Source organism: Amphibalanus amphitrite, unplaced genomic scaffold (genome assembly GCF_019059575.1).
Source record: "Amphibalanus amphitrite isolate SeventyFive unplaced genomic scaffold, NRLGWU_Aamphi_draft 000179F_arrow, whole genome shotgun sequence".
Classification (NCBI taxonomy): Eukaryota; Metazoa; Arthropoda; class Thecostraca; order Balanomorpha; family Balanidae; genus Amphibalanus; species Amphibalanus amphitrite.
Genome location: NW_024881674.1, coordinates 359,155 through 380,829, shown reverse-complemented (window position 1 = coordinate 380,829; position 21,675 = coordinate 359,155). Strand labels below are relative to the sequence as shown.

General features: G+C 50.3%; 1 protein-coding gene across 10 annotated transcripts in view; it reads right to left on the bottom strand.

Moving 5' to 3' along the window:
* The window catches only part of LOC122383995, a 141,727-nt gene that overhangs the window by 11,676 nt on the left and 108,376 nt on the right, over window positions 1–21,675 (bottom strand). For all 10 annotated transcript variants that reach the window (XM_043370908.1, XM_043370907.1, XM_043370912.1 and 7 more), the window contains 3 exons: window positions 16,799–18,644; window positions 8,066–8,182; window positions 4,988–5,176 (listed from right to left, as the gene is read on the bottom strand). In XM_043370908.1, the coding sequence (XP_043226843.1) occupies window positions 4,988–5,176; window positions 8,066–8,182; window positions 16,799–18,644 (2,152 nt within the window). The remainder of the gene's footprint in view (window positions 1–4,987; window positions 5,177–8,065; window positions 8,183–16,798; window positions 18,645–21,675) is intronic.

Below are 21,675 nucleotides of genomic sequence, written 5' to 3'. Positions count from 1 at the left end.
GGCTTCTCCACGTTCGTGTTTGCCCTTCACGCATGGGCCGAGAGAGCAAAAGTCACGAACCATCACGAGCCCTCTTTCGTGAAGGTGCCCCGTGACTGTCTCAAAACACCGAAACAATACCGTCTAGAGAAAAGAGTGAAACTGCCAGATGTCATTTTCAAAACGCAGTGTAGCACGCCTGAAATAGTACCTAGCACGGAACTTGAACCGTTTATCCAGCCATCAGCGTACGCCTTTTCTAACTTTACCAGCGATTCAAAACATAAATGGCTCCTTTTTGTCGGGCATTGTGAGAATTAGGTGGATTGTGACATAACATGTAATAACTCGACAATCAGATATTGTGTGGAAAGGAGAGCGACTCCGCACTTCTATGTAGGTAGCAACAATAGCTGGATGGAAACAGCAAGCCAACAATCATTAATTCTTCACGTACAGTTACTTCATGCATAAATCATTATCATGGACATCTGAATGTTTACATGAATGAGTTGGTCGGGAGGGTCACATTCAGCTCAGCTTGTGACCAGCGACCCATGACGACAAGGTACAGCCGTGGGTCGGATGATATAGCTGTGACCACCGACCGGTGACCGATTGGTAACATACAGGTAACAGACAGGTAACAGACAGGTAACAGACAGGTAACAGATAGGTAAGAGACAAGTAACCCTTTATAACCTTACGTGATTGCGCCAACGAGATCCAGCCCTGTAACGGTATAACTATCGACGAATGGAACAGTGCAGAAAGGAGCAGCACGAAGACCGAGGGACTCTGTGAACTACCGACATAGCTTCCGAAGTTCGGAAATGGATGCCATGCTTTCTACTCGTCTCAGTAGAAACGTATGGAGCGTGTTCAGTGACAATTAACCCAGCCTTCTGATGTGAAGTCACTTCCACCTCTTCGTGTCTCGCACAGCTACGACCCGAACCGACCCGACCCGTGCCAGTTCGCGCCGTGCCGTTCCTTTCGCCGGTGACCTCCTCGCGGTCACATGGCTTTGGATCACGCCACCTCTTCCAGCCAGCTGCCACACCGCCAGCCTTCGAGCTGTCGCAGCCGGCCCAGACGGAGACAGCCGAGCTTCCGGCAGCGTTTAGTCCGGGTAATGGCCGGTGGGATGCACGCTACCGCCTCACGCGACCGCAGCCAGATGCCAGAACTGACGGGAATGGTCACAGAAGAAGAAACAGCGCCACCGCCGCTGTCTGCCAGCCGACCGCCAGACCGGCAGACTGACCGTTTGTCGTGCGGTCGGTCATTTGGACGCCTCATTCACAGCTGAGATACTGAGAGAAGCGGACAACGACCGTTTAATTGTCCGGTTTAAGTCGTTACGTTTCATCTGAACACCGTTATCCATCTCTGCTCACGGCTCCGGAAGCAGCATCTCTCGGAAAAGCCGGGATGTATTCACAGCCGGCGTTGCAGTTCACCGGTGACCTCGGGTGACTCTGTTTATCCAGCGGTGTCTCTGCTCGGTGGGGCATGCAGCCGGCACCTGAAGACGCAGCTGCACGTGCATCCGAGTGACGTCACCCTAGGTGACCTCTGCAGGTACAGAGTTGCACCGCAACACTCGTGGCAGAGAGGGGAGGCCGGCTAATCGGCGACCTGCACCTCCCGCTCTGTCGCGGTGACCTGCATGGTCGCCAGGCGCAGACCCGTCCGACAACATTCCGACGCCGAGGTGACTGGGACAGCGACAGAGGTGATTGTGCTAAACACAGCAGCAGACGCTGAATCCAGGTGAGAATTTCTGTCGGATTTAGTGCAGGAAGTCATACAACTTTGACCTACTGTGGGATCGCAGTGATCAGATTAGCCCTCGAGTCACAAGACAGGCTAACTCTGGAAAATACGAGCAGGTTACCACCTCCATTGTGTTTCACGACACTGCAGGTGACAGCTGCAGCTCAAGTTCTCCTTCCAGTGATCCACCTCTGCTCGCGTGCTCTGGCCTACCGTGAGGACAGCGCACCAGGAAGAGCCCGCCGCCGGCGGTGCGGGCGGGACCGATGGCCGGACAGAGAGCGATGGGAGCCGACGGTGCGGCGACAGCGACAGATGGTCCGACGACGCACCCTCCGACGCCGGCGACGCGGTGGACCGGAGCGACGCAGCGCGCAGCGCGTCACGCCAGCTTCCGTCCGCGCCGGCTCTCCAATACGTGGACGGCGCAGAATCTTGTAGGTGGCTTCAAAAGTCGCTAAATGAAGCTCAAATGCAGCTTCTGAGAGGTCTGGCGACTTCAGAACAGATAAATTGACCGTGGAGAGCTTTGGAGACTCATGAACCCAGATCAATGAGGGTTCAATTGGACTTGCATTTCCAACTTGAATGTGTCGTAGCTGCGAACGAAAGTCTGTCTAGCTTATTTTTTTCTTTTGGCTAAGGTTTCTTCGCGAGACAGCACCATGGCAAGAACTGTGCTCGGGTTACGATCCTTGGGCTTTGACCTGAAGTTTAACCTGACCTGAAGCTACCGGTCATTTATCAGCCCTCCTTCCGCGGAGGCCAAGTTTCGGTCGTTTGCAGCCTATTACAGACTACAGAGGTTTCAGATGTGATCGATCCAACCGATGCCTCGTCACGTTAAATAATGTTTCTCTTCCAGTTTCAGCTATTTGTCGGCTAAACATAGGTGTGCTATCAAAATTGGTAGAATAAAACTGTACTCTAGATCAGTTCATCTTACTCTGATTTCGCCAACTGAAGCCAACCATCAACTGCATATAATTCGTCGCTCGACAGATGACTTGCTCCGATTTATAACTCATATCACGCATCCCCCAACAATACCTTAGCGCACCACACCCATGATTTCCACGAGACCCCAGACACAGCTGCGTGACGAGCTGACACTTTGACACGGTCCAGTGAGCACTGACGACCACGACCGTGTCTCCGGGTGTCACCGTGTCGGTATGACACCCGCGTGTCAACAACGTGTCGCAGCAGCCTGGAGAGGTGCGGGGTAGTCTTGTGTATAAGCAGTGGCATGCCATCGAAGCTACAAATGTAATGCCTGATTACCGATACGGCTCTCCAAGTGTTTAGGATCATTGAGAGGTCAGCTGCGGTAGACGACTTCAGGCAACTGTGTAGCAGTGATCACATACCATCCGATCCGGCGGTTTCAACCAGTTAGTCTGTGAATTGCAACCAGCCATCCAGCCAGTCGATCTAGATCCCGCATTCCAGTGAGATTCACACAAATCCAGTCGAATCCAGCCGTATCTACTCAGGTCCGGTCAGTCCGGCCAAACTCAGGTCCATCCAGTCCATCATCGCGTCTATGACGTCTCAGACCGGCCCTATGTCGGTATAACCAGGTCAGCAGCGCTGCGGCGCCAGTGGCCGGCCCGCGACGCGCCGTGGCCCGTTACTGAGAGGCTCCGGACAAGGCGGAGCGAGCCGGAGCGCCCGCAGGTCCGTCAACACGTCCGTCACAGAGAGTGCACATCGAGGCCGGCTGGTCGGCCGCCGGGCTCCGCGAGCAGGTCCGGTCCGGCCCGGTGGGACAATTGGATGGGTGGGCAGCGCTCCCGAGACTAGGTATAATGTATGACAGTGGGAGGGGATTTGTGGGAAGCGGAGACGAATGGGTGAGGAGGAGGAGGGAGTCAGAAGCGTGCAGAAGCGGAGACAAACAGCCGGCACGCTCGAGCCGCTCGTCACGGTCACTTGGGTCGCCTCTCCGGCTCGGTTCCCGTTACCGGCCCTTTCCGAACGGTGACAGGTGTGAAAAGCGGCGCGTCGGCTCACAGACCAGCGAGCCGCGCCGACCGGTCACGCCGCTTCCGGACCCGGAGAGACGGAACGAAGCTCCGTCCAACCACGAGAGTCTTCCACTATCTTCTCGGCTGGCTCCGTTTGAGGTTGGTCAGCAGAGCCCAGCCGATGGTGGCCGTTGATGAAGCCATCTGCTCCACATTCCGGTCACAGCAGCCGCTCTTGACTCTGATTGCCTTCATTCGTGTGTCTGAGCCGGATCGTCCGGCGGCGCCGAGCCGAGAGGGTACGTACGTGAGTGGGTACACTCAGCAGTAAACCAGCCGGTGCATAGGACAGTGGACAACAGCTTGTGAACGTTATTGTGTGCGGTCTCCACCTGGCAGCGTTGAAGCGCAGTAGATAAAAATAACGGCGGCGCGCCGGCGTGCGCGTATGATTAATCCTCAACCGTCTCAATAGTTGCGCTCAAGCATTAACGCACGTATGCATTAGCCTAATTCGCCTCAAATAATCACCCAGTTCTCAGAAAATAACCGCTTCTATCCGGCACCTCACCACTGCCTTGGGCGGCAGCGCGGTCTGTCAGGCGGTCAGATACCGTGAAAACAGCACGACGGCTGCGACCGTGACGGGTACGCGGCCTCGGATCGACGCGCCGCGCCTCGGAGTCACCTGGCTGAGAGCACCGCTGCTTCGGATGGCCCCAGGCGCCGCCAGTCGCGTCGCACCGTGCCGCTAACTGCACTGGGTGCGAGGATGAGCAAGTCACAACAGTTCCCGGAGGCACGTCCAACTACCGACCACGCTTTGTTACTGAAGACAATACCTTCCTGAAGCCGGATAGCGGCGTTTTATTGTGCCTGTTTGCTTAATCATTGTGGCTCTTATCCTTTCTTCCGCCGGGAGTGTATGGTAAGTCATCAATCAAACACATGGCTCTTCATTATGACTGATTCACGTGCTTTAACCAAATGTCACTTGAACTTACCCAGGCTGTGTGGAATAATCGAGTGATAATTCCAGGGATTTCCGAGGATCGTCACTTCCGAGTCTCCATGAACTTTCCATGTTATTTCCGAGCTTTCCGCTGTAAAGCTTTGGGCTTGGCAGTTTAACTTGCGACAAAGGGGCTACGGATTATTATGCTAGACTGCTGGACTCACTTAGACCATGGACTCTCTTGCTAGGGACTGGAGACTCGCACAGAGTCTGAACTCAGCTCGCAGACTCATGCTGGACTCACCTGGGCTGTGGACTCCGCTGCTGGACTCCACGGACGCGTTGGAGCCCGAGTCACCCTCAGCCGATCCGATCCCCTCGGAGCCCTCGAGAGAGTGCAGAGAGCGGGTCTGGGGTGACTCCTGCTCCTCCTCCTCTTCCTCCGATGACGTCACATACTCGTCCTCCGGCTCCTCCAGAATCACCTCCAGACCTGCGCCAAAGGTCACGGTTAGAACAAATTAACCCGCGCCCCACTGGGGGGGGGGGCTATTTATAGCCCCCCCTCCCGTTTTTCTGCAATAACTTCCAAACCGCTTGACGTATCGACGCCAAACTTTCAGTACCTTCGGCTGCATCAATTTGACACCTTGTGTCAAAATTTGAACTTCGTACCTACCATAGGTCGGCCGGAAATGACGTCAGAGTGACGTCATGTTCGGCCGATTTCGACGCAAAACATTGAACCACGGCAATCGCTCCCAAGAGCTCAGTTTTTAAGCTAGATCCAATTTCTTTGCATGAGAGGACTCAGAATAGACTGCGCTATCAAACTGCTATCTCGGATTTTCGAAATTTTGAAAATTTTGAAAATTTTATATAATAATATCCAAAATTTATATTTTTACATTTTTTTCAAAAAGTTTTTGACTTTTCGAAAAAACCGGAATATATGTGATAGAACGCATTATTATGACTAACTCTAGCAAGTTTTAGCTAAATATCTTCAAAAATGGCCAAGTTATACGCATTATTGCAAAAAATTAACAATTATTAATTTTTCAAATCATTTTTTCAGCACGAATTTGACATCGTACGCCAATATAAATAGCACCATCGTGTTCCTGAGCTCAAACTGCATCCAATAGACACCTTTTTTGTTGAAAAATTTTAACTTCAAAATTTGACCTTTTTTGACCTGAAAGTGACCTGACCTAAGCTAAATTTGACTCAAAATGACCTCGAATGACACACACGACATCAAATTCGAAATGTTTGGCCTAAATGGACCATAAAACATGTGTCACGTAACCGACGGATGATATAATATTTTCGTGACCTGTGATGACCTGACCTTGACCTGAAAATCGAAGTACAAGTTTGGTACCCTCAGAGTATCTAGAGCATCTGTTCACGAGTGTGTGAACCAAAAATGAGCCTGATCTGACTTGTAAGACGGCGGCCAGAGCCCAAAACGTGAAGAAGCCAAAATGCTAATAATTTTTACTTTGACCTGACCTGTGACGTCATCGGTGACCTCGAGGTCAATGAAATTAGGTTTCGCTCGACAGTTTTTCCGGGGCTATCAGACGCCGTTTGAATTTTGACGATCGGCCCAGTAGTTTCAGAGTTAGGAGGGGGGGGGGGGGGCTATGAATAGCCCCCCCCCCAGTAGGGCGTGTTATACGCAGACCCCAGTGGGGCGCGGGTTAAACAACAAGTCATATGATGGTTTGACGGGCTGGCAGCAGACGGAAGGTTTTTGCTGTTTGCTGAGTGATATGGAATTTATAAATGGACAGGTGACAAAGAAAAGGCATTTTCTTGTCTTAGGTGTGACATGAAACACTGCATGATTCTTCATGAGCCTGAAACCATTAGTCACATTCTGACATCAAGCATATCGGAGAGTGTGAATTGTCACCCATGACCATACGTCAACAAGTGACGAATGCATATTTATTTTCATAACTTATTCACCGCAGCCAGAAAATGCTTAATGCGTAATAGCCGTCAATTTATGGCATCCACCGAAACCAATGATTGAGAACAGAGTCGGTCAGCTGTCGCTCAGGACGGCGACAAAGTCGTCAGGTGGTAATCACGCTAGAAAAAGCAAAAGTACGTGGAATGTTGTCCTGACATACCTTTCGGCCACGTGGGTCAGTCACGTGGTACCTATGGCTTGGTCTGGACATGCCAGACGAGGTATTTGAGTCACGACTAGCGGTAGAAGGTGAGAGTGAGTCGGTGAGAGGTGAGAGAGGTCGGTCGGCCATCTCTGTGGCCAGAAGTCTGGCGCTTTCTCACCTACCACAGCGTTTGTGAAGGTGTCGAACGATTTAAAGGTGTAGAAAGACTCCCGTTTTACACAAGCGCTTCTGCTTTAGTTTCTACCACTGGGGTGAAATGCTCTCGAGTCTCGATGTCTCATTTGCTCTCAGCCTCGTATAGGTACCGGTGACTAAAAGTCGTTATAGTTCTCCTCATTGGCTCGCTTAAAAAGGCAGATAGGTTTTTGTATGTGGCCAGCATCGTGGGTGTCCCGACAGTTCGAAAGCCGATGTTTTGTTTGCGGTGAACGTATGCGTGTCGACGGTGGTGGACACCGAATCCAGTCCGCGCCATGTCCCACCTCTGTAGGCCAGGTCACCGACAAACAGGCCCATTGAGTTCAAACCACACCCGCTGTGGCGACAGCACAACGCGTCGTTCCCATGCATGTTTACACACCGATTATACTCTGTGCCGTGCAGGTAACTGGCGGATGTGGGCGTTCGTTCAGAGAAACGCAGTCTTTATGTTGTCTTTTCTCTGCCTGTTTTGCGGCAAAATGCTCCACCCAGCGGCTAGCCAGCTTGCTGGCGATAAATACATAACTCCTCAGGCCGATGAACGGTACGGACGGAGTACCACTCTCCTCGGCCCAGACACAGTCGGTGACTAGGAGACACATTGTTCCCCGGAGGCAAAGCCAAGCCACGCTCGGGCGGCGGTCGGAACGGTACCTATAGCCGCTCCTCTTTCACGGTGGGTGGATCCCTCTGCCACCAGCTATGGACCGCGTCCCGGCGTGGAACTATCGTGGGAGATCGGTGGGACAGCGCCTAGTTAGGCGGGTCCCGCCCGGCTCGATAACGGCGTCTGCTACTCGTTACTGTCATACTTACGCACGCCGTCGGCCTAATAAGACGTCTACGGGCCTACTCATGCATGCGTTCTTACACAGCTATGTAGATTATACTCGTACCCATACAGACTGCTTTCATATCGTCACACATTTTCCAGTATAATAATGCGAAGTGTGTGTCATATGTGTCACATTAGGCGTCACTTAACATAAATAAACCAAAGTAGCGATGTCGGAAGCCTGTCGACTCACCTGGATCTTCGTTGTAGTAGCTCCTGGCGTCCGATTCGCCGAGTCCCTCGTCCAGTTGATCATCACCAATGTAGTCATTGGGGATTCCATCGACATCGTCCCCGTCGCTTCCGTAATCTGAAATCGACATAAAATAACACGAGTGAATGGAGAGAGTCGAGGGCGAGGTCGATCACTGGCAATGAGCTTGAAAAGATTACATAGTTACGTGACAGCCCGTTAGATTGAGAGGTTGGCTGAGAGTTTCTCGATTGTTTTCTCATGGACGTTTTAAGGGTGCGATGTTAATGTTAAGTCAATGGGAGGTGAAAAACCGCAATATCTTGAAAACCGATAGAGATATTAGCCTCAAATTTGGCATGTACCTGCTCCAACAGTATACGAAGCCTACTCTGGACAAGTTGTTTGATTCCGTGCAATATTCACGTTGATATTGCACGATAAAGGTGGAAAAACTGAAAAGTTTGGGCCGAAATTCATTAAACGTCATTCAAACTAGGCGCAAAAAATGAATGGCAACCGCATATCCTCAAAGTGGACAACAATTCTATGTACTCCGATTTTCCATTTTCTTTTTGCAATGTTGCAAAAAATGAAAGTAAAACTTTGCTCATCTTTTATTTTTTGTGTGAGGCATAAAATAAAAAAGTGGCTACATAGAAATGTGCACAGAACATTTCTTCACACGAAAATGAATTTTACTTTTCAGAAATGTTGGAGCTGTGACTGGAATTAAGCCCGAATCATATCCACTTTTTGACTGTTTTGTTGGTTCAAGGGAGTGCCGCTAGATGTCGTATGGGTCTCCGCCTCGGTCCCTGCCGTTCCCCCATGTAATAAAACCCGCGAGTCGCGCCGACCGGCGGGGAGGGACTGTCAACACACGGTGATTTACGGTCTGGGGTTCCCGCGTGCGCTGGTGGCCATGAAACTCTGCCGGAACAGAAGCGAACACGGGGTTGTCGGAGGAAAATACGGATGGTGGATGGATCGAATGAGATTAGTAGATTTTATATGAATAGCACATCGATACACAGGTTATCAACTAACAACCTTGGCGCCTATAATTTACCTTCCCCCTTAAATAAACATGGGTATTAAATGTGAACTGTGATGGCATGCTTGAATTTGATTGTGGCCAGTCTGTCTATACGTTAGTAATTTCACAATCGCATAGTACTCTGAAGCTGCATTTGTATAGCGATTTAGTATAGCGATCATTTAGTAAATGTCTACATTTTTCGGGGTAACACCGACTGTTGGGTAACACCGCCCGAGCTCAGCAGGCAACGAAATTTGCAGATTGCTGGACTATTAAGTTGTTCTTCTTATCGTAAATTTCGAGACTTTTTAGTACCTTTATTTATAAAATACAGTGGAAACGATCTTATTATATCTCTGGTACAATGTAGTACCTACTCATTTATATAACTAGATGACTTAACCCGCGACCGCCTGGGGGAGGGGGGGGGGTCGGATTCGACCCCCCCCCCCCTCCGTTTTTCTTGAATAACTCATGAACCGCTTACGCTATCAACTTGAAACTTGGCATACCTTCTCCCCCATCAATTTGACGTCTCCTGTGTAATTTTTAAGATTTTTTTTTGATTTGAGATATATCGATTTTAGTGATGTAACTACATGGCGTTTTCAGTCAAAAATGATAAATATTTAAAAAATCGCTTAAAATCAAGGTTTAAAGCAAATTTCAAATTAAGGACATGAACAGACGCAGCTCAACGAGTTCTTTTAAATGGCTATCTCGGATTTTCCATAAAATGCGTTTTTCACCCCTAAAAATTCAAAAAACTATATTTTTTGGAAAACAGCTAATAAAATCCAAAATTTTGAGAATTAACAAAAAACCGGAATATATGTTATAGAGCTCTATTAGAACATTCGATGTCCCAAATTTCAACTATCTTGATTTTTGACCACCAAATTGTAAAAAATAGCTCCAACATGCATATTGCATAGGGCATGGTGACTTCATAAGCATTTTCGTGAATTAGAGGCACTTCTGAACATCGCAGGTGAAAACAAATGGCACCACTAGACAGGGCTGCGGAGTCGATGGATTTTCGGCGACTCCGACTCCGACTCCGGCTTTCAAAAACCAGCTCCGACTCCGACTCCGACTCCGGGCAGAATTGTCGACTCCGACCGACTCCAACTCCCGACTCCGACTCCGCAGACCTAGCAGGGCTGCGGAGTCGACAGATTTTCGGTAACTCCGACTCCGACTCCGGCTCGGGTTTCTAAAATCGACTCCGACTCCGACTCCGACTCCGGTCACAACTGTCGACTCCGACCGACTCCGATTCCGACTCCGACTCCGCAGCCCTGCCACTAGATTCCTGGGACAAAGCTCGTAATAGAAAAGTGCATTTTTATGTCAAAAATAAAAAGTTGAAAAATTGACCTTTTTTCTTAGCCCTCGTTTAGTTATGTATGGTATAAACGAATTTTTATGCTTTCAATGCACACTTATCACCAGCACAGTAACTTGGGGTCACATATAACCATTACCATCGGATTCGGCGTAAAAAAATAAGCCGTAAAACATGTGTCGCACGCCCATTTAGTAAAAAGTGAAAACCGTGACCTTTCGTGACCTGACCTGACCTTGACCCGTGCTTAGTATGACCCCTATACGCACATGGTACCTTCACTAGGCCTTTGAGGTCATTTTTGGTGAGTTTTGAGCAGCAGCTATCGATTCCGCTGTCCGTAAGCCTAAACATGCAAAACCCCAGAAGTTGACCTTTGACCTGACCTTGACCCGAAAGTTGACCTCAATCTTAAAATCTTAAGAGTGCTTTGGGAAGGTCTCGTAGAGACCTTTCGAACACCGCCTCGCGGGGTTCGATACGACCATTGGTTCTCGAGATAACAGTGGGGGGGGGGGTCGGATCCGACCCCCCCCCCCCCAGGCTGTCGTGGGTACGGAAATAGCCCAGGCGGTGCCGGGTTAAAGTCACAAAAATTATTTTTCTCGAAAATTTTCATTATCCTCTAAAAAGAAAACATAGCGACAACGTTCTTTCTTTATTTGAAATGCACCACTCCAGGGTTAGGTGTCACAATGTGCTATTAAATATATTAAATACCAAATTTCCCAAGTGGGCGGTGTTACCCAAGATTCCTTTACTACTCAGGTTGGTTCACTAGGGAAATCAAAGGCGCCGTGGTGACGTCATCAGAGAAAATCCTTCACGTTCAAATGAAGGGGTCATTTGAATTGCTGATTTTGGCTCGATATAGTCTATTTTTCAGTTTCAGCCCCATTTTTCGTAAAGAGGCGAACTCATTGTTATATTGGTACAACTTTTGATGACACATAGTCCTTGGTTTTTTATCCAGCTCGCTCGAAAGATGATTAAATTTGCATACATGCCTATGGGTGAAGGGAGATTCTACCCCCGTGGTGACGTCACGGTAAAGGGATTCTGGAGCTCGTGAACGGGGGCTGGTGTTACCCAAGTGTCTACATTTTTCTAAATAATCCTTCGATATGGCTGCACGACAAAAATTTCGCTCGAGCAGGAGTACGTAATGCATGGAGGAGTCCTAATTATGGCGAAAAATACTACTTCAGGGCTAATGTTTGTCAAATAAGATCAGTTCTCTTCTGCTTATTATGCTACAAAAAGTATAAAACGTATTCACGAAAAGTAAAATTTGGAATTCCTCGCAAATCACCTAAACCAATGCGGTGCACTGCCCACACCTGCACTTCTGTTGTCGTCACGCTGCCAAAAGACAGTCAGCTGTCGCCCTAGACCTTTTTATATTTCTGATATCGGGGTGGGCGGTGTTTCCCAAAGGGCGGTGTTCCCCCATCTTCCCCTAGGTTAACTTGATTTTTTGTAATATTTGTAGTTTGTACCTACTTCTGCAGTCAAGAGTCTACCCCGATATAACAAAAATTATGCGCATGGGGCTTAGCTTCAAACGACATGCTTTCAAATGAGAAATGGATGAGAAATGGAATACGAATCTTCCAGCTCATAGTCTGCTCCAATAAAATAAGATTGTGCGCATGGGGCTTAGCTTCAAATGAGAAAATAGATGCTGAACTTCCCGTTGTTGTTACGGAGCGAGCGAAGCAAGCTAAGTCTTTTCAATATAACGAACCAGTATGACGCCTTTTGGGGCGACTAACGGAGCGAGCGAGAGGGTGAGCCTTGCACGTGCGAAATTTCGAGGGGGTACCTCCAGCTGACTTGTGCACGGCACCCTACTAACCCGTCTCTAGTGATGTGCCAAATTTGAGCACAATCTGCCCAGCCGTTCTCCAAATCTGGAAGCGGCACCCTGCACGTGCGCACGTGCAGAATGGGTCCCAACTGACTTGTACACGGCACCCTACGAACTGGTCCCTAACCGTGTATCAAATTTGAGCGCCATCGGTCCAGCCGTTCTCGAGATCTGGAAACGACTCCTGCACGTGCGCATGTGCAGCAGCACCCCAACTTTGGCACATGGATATGCAAATTTGGTTAACGGTTAGGGATCCGTTAGTAGCGTGCCGTGCAAAAGTCAGTTGGGGTCCATAGTTGGGGAACGATTGTGCTCAAATATGGCACATTGCTAGAGAGCGGTTAGTAGGGTGCCGTGCACTAGTCAGTTGGAGGTACCCCTCACAATTTCCCACTTGCACGGCCGATCCTCTCGTTCGCTCCGTTTATCGCCCTATAAGGCGTTTTACTGGCCTACTGTGTAGCAATGCGATTGCGAATCTAGCACTGCATTTCACTATAACTGCCGTCAGGTCAATCATGTGAGAATATCAGACGCACTCTTGTGACTAGAGCTGCGGCAGACTCAATATTCGATAACATGTATCTATATCAATTAATCAGTTTCGTTCTAACTGGGTAAGTAAGTACCTACACCAGGCTAAGGACGGCGCCGGGAAGGCTCGTCGAGAGACCTCAGAGACGTGTTCCGTCCGCGCGGTGTTTACACACCATGATCTCCCTCAGTCGGCGCCGCCCGTCGCGCCGGCGCAGTAACCAAACGTCGTTATCGTAAGGGCCGTGAAATGAGGAGGGGGAGAAGGCCATTAACGTGGGAAAAAAGCGCTCTACCCTGGTGACATCTACTGGCTGAGAATCGGAGTAGTAGTGCTCGGACACCAACGCTGAGCGGAGCCACCTCCGAAGTTAACGCACCCTTAACGCGTGTGAAGCGTATTGCTGAAGAGGGAAAAGGGCGGTGTCCGTTACGTGCCAGGAATTTACTTTTATGTTTCTCTCGAGTCTTGTGTAATAGGAATAGGACTGGATTGCTTAATATTGGTTAATTAGGTAGCCCGGTTACGCTTGCTGATGTGGTACGTACCGTGCTGTTTGTTCGCATTTCAAATGCATTCGTTAGGAGGAAAATTTCGCTTGCCTTGCCAGTACTCAAATTATTTTAGTTAAGCACTTTTCTATTCATCCTATGGTCAAAACTCAGATGTTGCTCGTTCATCTTTATGTTTTATGCGTCCAGGTTTACTCTAGGCACCACTTACTTCCTCTGGACGACGAAAATGTCTGCCATAAACCTATTGCGCAAGACTGGCGACAGAAGCTGTGGAATTTCACGGTAATTAAAACCTGATATCTCTCGAGCGAAAGCCAGCCAAGGACTGGCACTCGTGAGAAACCTGACCATCTGCGACACCGTGTGCGACGCTGGAGCTCCGCCGCACAACGGTCCGCGCAGTGTCGGTCGCACTCCTGGTCATTTTAGTCGGAAGCAGTTCCCACATCTTGACCAGAGCCCTTCGGCGCCAGAACATTGCATCGGTGCTTCGCAAGCAGCTGAGTGCCTAAACGGGTAACAAGATCATTTTAGTGGTCATAATTTCTCGCACTTTCGCTCTTTTCTTCATGAAATTATGCATGAGTTACAAGAGCAGACGCCAGTTAGACACACACACATACCGCAGCAGTCGCAATTGGGAATGAGCGATCCACCTGCAACGCAAAGACAGAGCTGTTCGCGTGGCTCAACACGCACCGCGTCGTTCCAGAGCGTCTCACGACGTCCCACTGCACGTCCCACGTTCCAGCCCGCAGGTCCCGCACCGTCCCGAAGCGTCTGAAGTCCCAGCCCGCGAGTCCCGCGCGTGTCAGTAGCAACAGATGTCAGACGGGCGCTCGCTCCTGCCGATAACGGAAACCCGCGACCAGCCGCTGATCACGAGGCTCGAGCAGGCGCTGTGGCGGTCGGGGCGGAGTCGTCTTGTAACTTATAACGGGCGCAGACTGCGCGCCAGACTCGCGGACACACACGCGGCGAACTAACGGACTGGGTGATGATCATGGAATGTCTCGCGGCGTTGCCGCGGGGTGCGTCGCACGCGCGGTCATCAGCGCTGATTGGGACAGGGTGCCAGAGGCGGTGGACTGCGGACGTCTGTTGGGCAGAAAAGGCGACAACAGCTGACTGAGACAGTTGTGTCCGCTGTCCCGTACTCTGTTGGTCTATTGGTTCTATTCGATGTTAGTTCGTTCGTTTATCATTTATGGTGAGGCGCACGTGACAGGAAAACGCGATCGGGATTTCACTCAGAGAGAATCCGCGAAATCTATGTTGACCACGCTCATATTCCTCGACTTCAACATAAGCAGTTACCACTAAACATGACGTGTCTCGCGTTTAGCTCAGCATCACGCAATAATGTCACGGAAGTGCAGCATCCGTGAAGATCACAAGTATGTTTCAAGGCCGTTTACTGATAGATCACCGACATCTGACTGTCGCAGCGCTATAAATGTCCCAGGCTTTAATTATGAAGATTGTTTTCGAGTCTTGCTGGTCTGTCGAGCGAACCACTTTCAGATATTACGAACAGCGTCATGACTGTGTCCACGGCAAACTCACATACCATCTTCGGACTCGGCTCCATCACTAAAAACGATCGCTTCAAAATGAGCTGTGACCACATGTAGCCCGGAGGGAATCGGGCCATGACTTTCGCAATTGTCTTTGATATAGCCTGCTTTTGTAAGGGCTTTCTGTTTACTATATCTCGACATGGGATCATATTGTCGCGTCGGTTTCGTTTGTCTTTACTATTGTGCTTGATTTTCATCGCTGCACGTATAACAATCGTACAAAGTGAAAGCATTTCCTTTTTGTGTTCCTGGATACGTGAGAGGGCGTCAGACTAAAGACCGTTTTCCAACAGCCCAACATAAGACACTATGAGCACTGGGTAATGAACAATTAACAATTATGCAGAAGCGTCCCTCAATGACTGAATCGAGTAGGGGATCAACCAACTAAATTAAGGTGTTCAGTTAATCAAGATGTGCATCGTGAAGTTGCTCCGCTCATCAGACTGTCATGCCAATGCAGGAGCTAACTGACGAGTCAATATGTCAAGTGACTCAGCGCATTTCTTCGTGGTCAATAACTCTGACGTTTGCAGAAGCGCTAAGGGTGAACTCTTGGAAGTCGACAGTTAACGGAACACCAACACAAACATTAACGGAAAAACACAGCACGATTTTCTACCCTTCCGTGACGCGAATTATGCATGGAAAAGGTGACAAGTTACTGATATGGAACCGTTCCACTCGGTATGCCGATATTTCCTGGTATCTTCTCCGCCGTGGGGGGAAGGGGGGGGGGCTATAGGGATGCTAGATGTTTGAGCAAAAATCTAACCGATAGTTTTTCATCCGTTTTTTATCCACTATCCGTAAGAAGTTGTTACGATTATTTGACTCGTTACCTAATCACAATTTACGTGAGTTTATATTTCGGGACGTGTTTGTTTGTTTGTTAATTGGGGCTTTAGGGCGCGCCGACTACTTAGGTCATTTTGCGCCCATAACGTGGTTTTAATAAAACAAGTGTGTCAAAAGAGAGAACCTTCTAGATACGAAGACTAAAAAGTAAAAGACTCGATATAAAAGAGCAAGGTAAGATAAAGCAGCGCGAGAGTGTCGTCCTAGACAACTGACTAGATGTAAGGACTAGAGAGGACTAGTTGGATTTCATGTCAGGTCGAGTAGATCACTTGGAAGTTGATCGAACGGATAAAGGAAAAAATGTTGCCGGATAAAACCCAGGGTGAGTCATCACCCAGAAGGTGGCGGAAGTGGTTACAGGAGCAATGCGCCCGAGATAGCGTGTCCGGTTCGGTTCAGCGAGATCTCGGGACGTGAAGCTAGTTTTACATCTACATTTACAGATAACACATCTCGTCCATGGTTCTATCTATTTAGCACGCGGTGGCTTTCGAACTAAATCGGGCATCGCTGATGTGTGATTGATAACGTCGTCTGCAGCTGACTAGCTATTACGCCTCGCGATATGACTCAGCTCACAGGACAGCGAGCCGGAACGGGCGGCGATCGACTAACGGGCTCTTTAGAGCGGCCTGACGGCCTGGAATGTGGGACAAACAGTGCCACCGCGCCTGCAGTCAGGTGGGCCGTGAGTTGACGAGAAAACCAGCGCTCTGAATATAGTTACTGGCTTGGCTAGTTTCCCTAATTGGCTAGTTTGAATTTATGCTCAAAGGACGGGACACGTTTGAAATGAAAAGCACTGTCAGCGCAAAATTTATAAGAGCTCTTCAACGCTCATCCTTAATAGGTAGTTGAACGATTTATCTCACTAGCTGATAGACAAGGTGCCTATATCTTTCAAAGTGCCTATTCCTCCAACATTTATAAACAGGTTGTGTCCCCACACCACCCACTCTCCCCCCGGAACAGCACCCACCTGGTGACGGTATGTCGGGCCGCCGGCCTCCGTCACCGTCCAGTGAGTCGCGATCACAATCCTGTGCCTGCTCCACCGCCGGCACCGCCATGCCGCCCTTCAGGACGATCTGTGTAGACCGGGTGGGCAGCGGCTCCGAGCGGCCCGGTCCGTACGTCGGCCGAGGTGAGTCGTATTCGCCAGACTCAGCCGGCTGCACGTTCTTGATGCGCGTGCGCTGAGGCGCGTCGTAGATGTGCGACGCCGTACGTGGAACGTCATACTGACCCGATGAGAGGAGACCGTTTCCGGATACGGAGACGACACCCTTCTCGACGTTCTCGTAGACAGCGTCCGGCTCAGAGAGGTTCTGCTGCGACTTGGAGAGCAGAGTCGTGTTCTGGTACTCGCCGCCGGTCTGGTCGCTGAACTGCACGTTCTCGTAAAGCTGCTGGGGTTCCTCGGGCGTCTTACGGCGTCTCCGTCTCTGCTTCACCGGCTGGTCGTAAATGACCTCTGACTTCAGCGGAGAATTCTGATAGACAGCCTGTCCGCCAGCCGACACGTTCTCATAACAGGCATCGTCGGGTGTCAGCGCTGGGTCGTCGGACTCGACATTACGAACGGGTCCGCTGAACTGCACTCCGCTCCAGGGCGCAGGTCGGCCCTTGCCAGAACGCGACGACGACTTGATACCCACGTTCTGGTACTCAGCCTCCGGCTCTGAGTTTCGCACCATCTCGTCCTGCTGGCGTTTCACGCGAAGGGCTTTTACCGACTCGAGGATCTCCTCAACGGAAGGAGCTCGCCGAAGACTGGTCCTGCTGCCGCTCAGTGACCGCGGCTCGCCGCCCACATCCGCCAGACAGCTGAAGCTGAGCGTGCGCGAGACGGGCGCGGGCCGAGCGGGAGAGTCCAGACCCTCCTGACAGCTCTGAGTGCGTGTGATACCACCGCCGCCAGGGAGGATGCCGATCGTCTGCTTGAAGTACGTCAAGTCGTCATGACTTAGATGGTTTTCAACTGAGCCGAATCGGATGTAAGGCTTCCGTCTCGGCGGCTGAACCTCTGAGTTATTTGCGGGTTGGTCAGAGTCTGTGCTCAGTTGCCGTTCAGAGTCTCGTCTAGACGAACTGCGACTTGATGGCTTCTCCGCAATGGAGGAGGAGTCGTTCGAGCCGGCACGTTCCCGCTTTGAGGGAGTGGTCGAAGAAAGTCTCTCACTGGAGTGCGAGCTCGCTGAGGGTTTCTCTCGTTTCGCCGGCGCACTGGACGATCTCTCGCGCGAGTCGTAGCTCCTCTCCCTTGACGTATCACTCACCGAGCTCTGGGCAGCTGTGGGCTGCTGCGTCCGTCCAGAGCGCGCCGGGCTGCTGCTGGCCGCTCTCTCCGCAGCGCTCTTTCCACCGGCCCGTATCCGCTCTGCCGCCGTGCCCCCGATCCGCACCTTCTGCGCAGCGCGGTCGGTCCGCTCCGCCGCTGTCCGCGCGCCGTCGTCGACTGCCGGGCCGTCCGCGGCGCCGGCCGCCGACACGGGCGCTCCGCCAATGGGCGCGCTCGCCGCCTCTGACGTCACGTACCGGGGTCGTCCGTTGACGAACAGCACCGGCTCGAAGTCGTCATCTCCGACGGAGGCCGCGGAAGCCACCGAGCTGCCGGAGCTGCCGTCGGAGCCGACGGAGCTGCGGCGCGGCGTCGGACGGCTGCGGGCCGGGGGCGTAGAGCGGGTCAGGTTGTGGGCCGCCTTCTGGAAGAATGTGAGGTTCTGCTTGAAGTTGGAGGAGATGGCGGCGGTGTCAACCGGCGGAGAGCCAGACTCGGGCTCGTCCGCGCGGTCCGTCACCCGCTGCCGCGCCCGCATCGCTTGCTGTGAACGAGAGAGAACGGAATCGGTCAGACGAATTGTATAGCAATTTTGAGTGGCTGAAAAGTAATGGAGTTTACAGCTAAGCTTGGCTACAGAAAAGACAGCTTATGAATCAGACGGAGAAAGACAGAAAAAAACGATGGGTTACATTTTATGCATGGTAATGCAAAAGTTATTATTTTGTGTACCTTCAACTGTTGGTATGAGGACCGAGGTCACATCACTACACAGCGCAGTTATAATGTACGAATGTGTATGCATTTAAAGGTAGTGTGCCACCTTTGAAAGATTTCCCATTTTATTTTTCCTAGGATAAGAAGCTTCTGTTTTTACATAATATCGCAAAAAAATCAAAAATGGGCCTGGAATAGTGCCTTTTTCGCCTAAAAGTTTTTCGGTTTTTAGATATGTATAACAACTGTAGTGGGCTCACCTGCAAACAGGCGTCGGGCAACAATCGCGAATGCGGCGCACTTGTGACAATAAGCAAAGGTCATTATAGTGTTACGACCATACGACGTACGGGAATGAGTTATCAGCTGTCTAATCGTAGACAACACAATGTCGAGCCTTAAACTGTAAGCCCGTATTGGTATTGTTTCTTTTATTTGGCTGTCGAACATTATTTATGGTTTGAAATATGATTTTATGTAAAATAATTGATATGAAAAAGCCGTCTTATAAGTTATGACCCCATTTCACCACACGCAAGTGGCAGAAATGACAATGATCAGCTGACGCATTTTTCTTGGCCGAAGTCAGAGCGCGCGGCCCGACGCACCACGCGTATTTGGAAATTCCGACCTCGACGAGCATCAGAAGCCACCTAACAGGCGTGTTCGAAACCGCAGGAGATGATGATGAACGGGTTTATCGAAACTTGATTGGATGAGCATATCGGTAATAGCGATTTCAGTGTGTGCATTTATTGTTCATAGTGGTGTGAAATGTGGTTGGGGTACGACCGACAACCCGTCGGGGCGAATTTCGCACTGGGGTACTCAAAATTTGAAGAATTTAAGACGTTTCCATGAGTTTTGAAGGCATGGATAAGTTCTAAAAATCCGGTTCTCCTTATCTGGGCCATTAACTCCATACGGTCCAAGAAAGCTGGCACACTACCTTTAACTGCCCCCGATAAATAAAATGCGTCACACTTCTGCATGGTGATCCAGTGCGTCTTTCCAATAGTTTGGCAAGTTACACAATGCCTTATTTGCATGCACCAGTGTCACGAACTGCCGGCATATTCTCGCATTCATTTATTTCTAATTCCACTTTCATCAGTGGCATTTTCGGTCTTCCGGTTTGGTCCCGACTCGCTGACTCAATGACAGCTGACTCGCTGACTCTCCGTCTATTAACTGTTCCGGTAGGCTCTGCAAACCGTTAACCGTGGGCCACCAGAACCATAGAAAACGGCAGAACTGGAGACCATTGTCTACAAAACGTACTCTTTCACCTCTCCTATCATAGCCATCGTCACTGCAGTGTATTTCCTCCCCAGTCAGATCTTTTGCCTGGCGATGCCTGCCAGCCTGCCCTGCTCGCCGCCGTTGCGCGTGCCGTACCGGTGCGTCTGGCCACCATCTGGGTATTCTAGGGCTCCTCGCTCGGCCGAGCCGGGCCATGGGCCATTTAGCTCGGACCTGGATTCATCTCTCGCTCTCTCAGTTACTGTGTGCGCCGTTCCGGATCGGCCACTGAACCGAGACGGGCCAAAGAGAGGCATGACGGACGGGGGAGGAAAACAGGGCGGGGAAGGCTGAAAGACAGAAAGTAGACGAAAAAATGAATATAGAAGGTTAGATGACGAGACGAGGATGTCATAAGTGAGGAGAACTGGACTAGCTGAGATCAACTAAAGCGAGCTAAGAGTCCCGGGGTCCCTAATGCTATCGTCCCAACTCCCAATGCTATCTAGTAGACGGAACCAAAGCCACTTTGACGCACAAAAATACAGAGCCACTCTGACGCACGAGAACCACAGAAAGGGTGTTAAAACGGTGAGGCTAGCGTCATGATGCATGGCACATTCAGATCTAAGGCATTCTTGCGACAGATTACAACATGCATGTGGTCGTGATGTCAAATACCGTTAGCAATGCGAACTCGACAGACTGTGAACATGCAGCAAGGCCTTTTTGCAACATTCTGCATTAGACTGAAAGTGAAACTTCCATTCCTCCGATCATGCTGAGGTATTTCAAAGATGACAGGTGCACATGACCCCCATGAACTATCAAGCTAATTGGGTAAGTGAGAGTTGCATTACTGCCCGATTTCGTTTAGGTTACGACCATTGGTCATAGCACGGATGTGATATAAGTGGCTGTAGAAAGTGCAGTTTGCTCAGATGAGCTGAGCGAACCGTGACGATGATCGCATGGCTGAGAAGGCACACCGTAACAGACATGGCGAAAAGTGACTGAGCCGGTTCAGTGACACACAGCCAAGACGCTTGTGTGTCTTTAGCTGATAAAGGCGTGCCTTATTATCATGCTGGACAATGGAATGAAATAATTAACGACTTTAGGCAAGTACATTTTCTGGGAATGCCATTTTAAACATAGACAACAATAAAAGTGCAGAATTCAACGTGTTTCTTTGGCTTAAAATATAGAGAAGGCAAGGCATCCACAACTCATGACCCATTGCATAAGTTGCATACAACCTTGCTGAATATAAGGACATACCCGTCTTTCTTGATTTCCTACAACGGCTATTTGTAACAAACCTCAAACCAACAACGATTATGCCCTCTCCTACCAGCTCCCACCAGCCCAGAAGCTTGTCCAGCCTTCCCTCCGTCTCTGTTTTGGTCGGACCGGGTCCACCGAACCCCGGTGCCAACGGCCGGACCGCAGACTGAGGGTGATGAACGATGCGATGACGGTGCGCGCACAAAGGACTGACGGTACCACGCTGTCAGCGACCATTCTCGTCCCTCGGCTGTCTCCAGCCATCACGCCACATGGCTTCAAACGATAGGGCATTGCCGGTCAAGTGGCTTAGATGTTAATAAAACTGG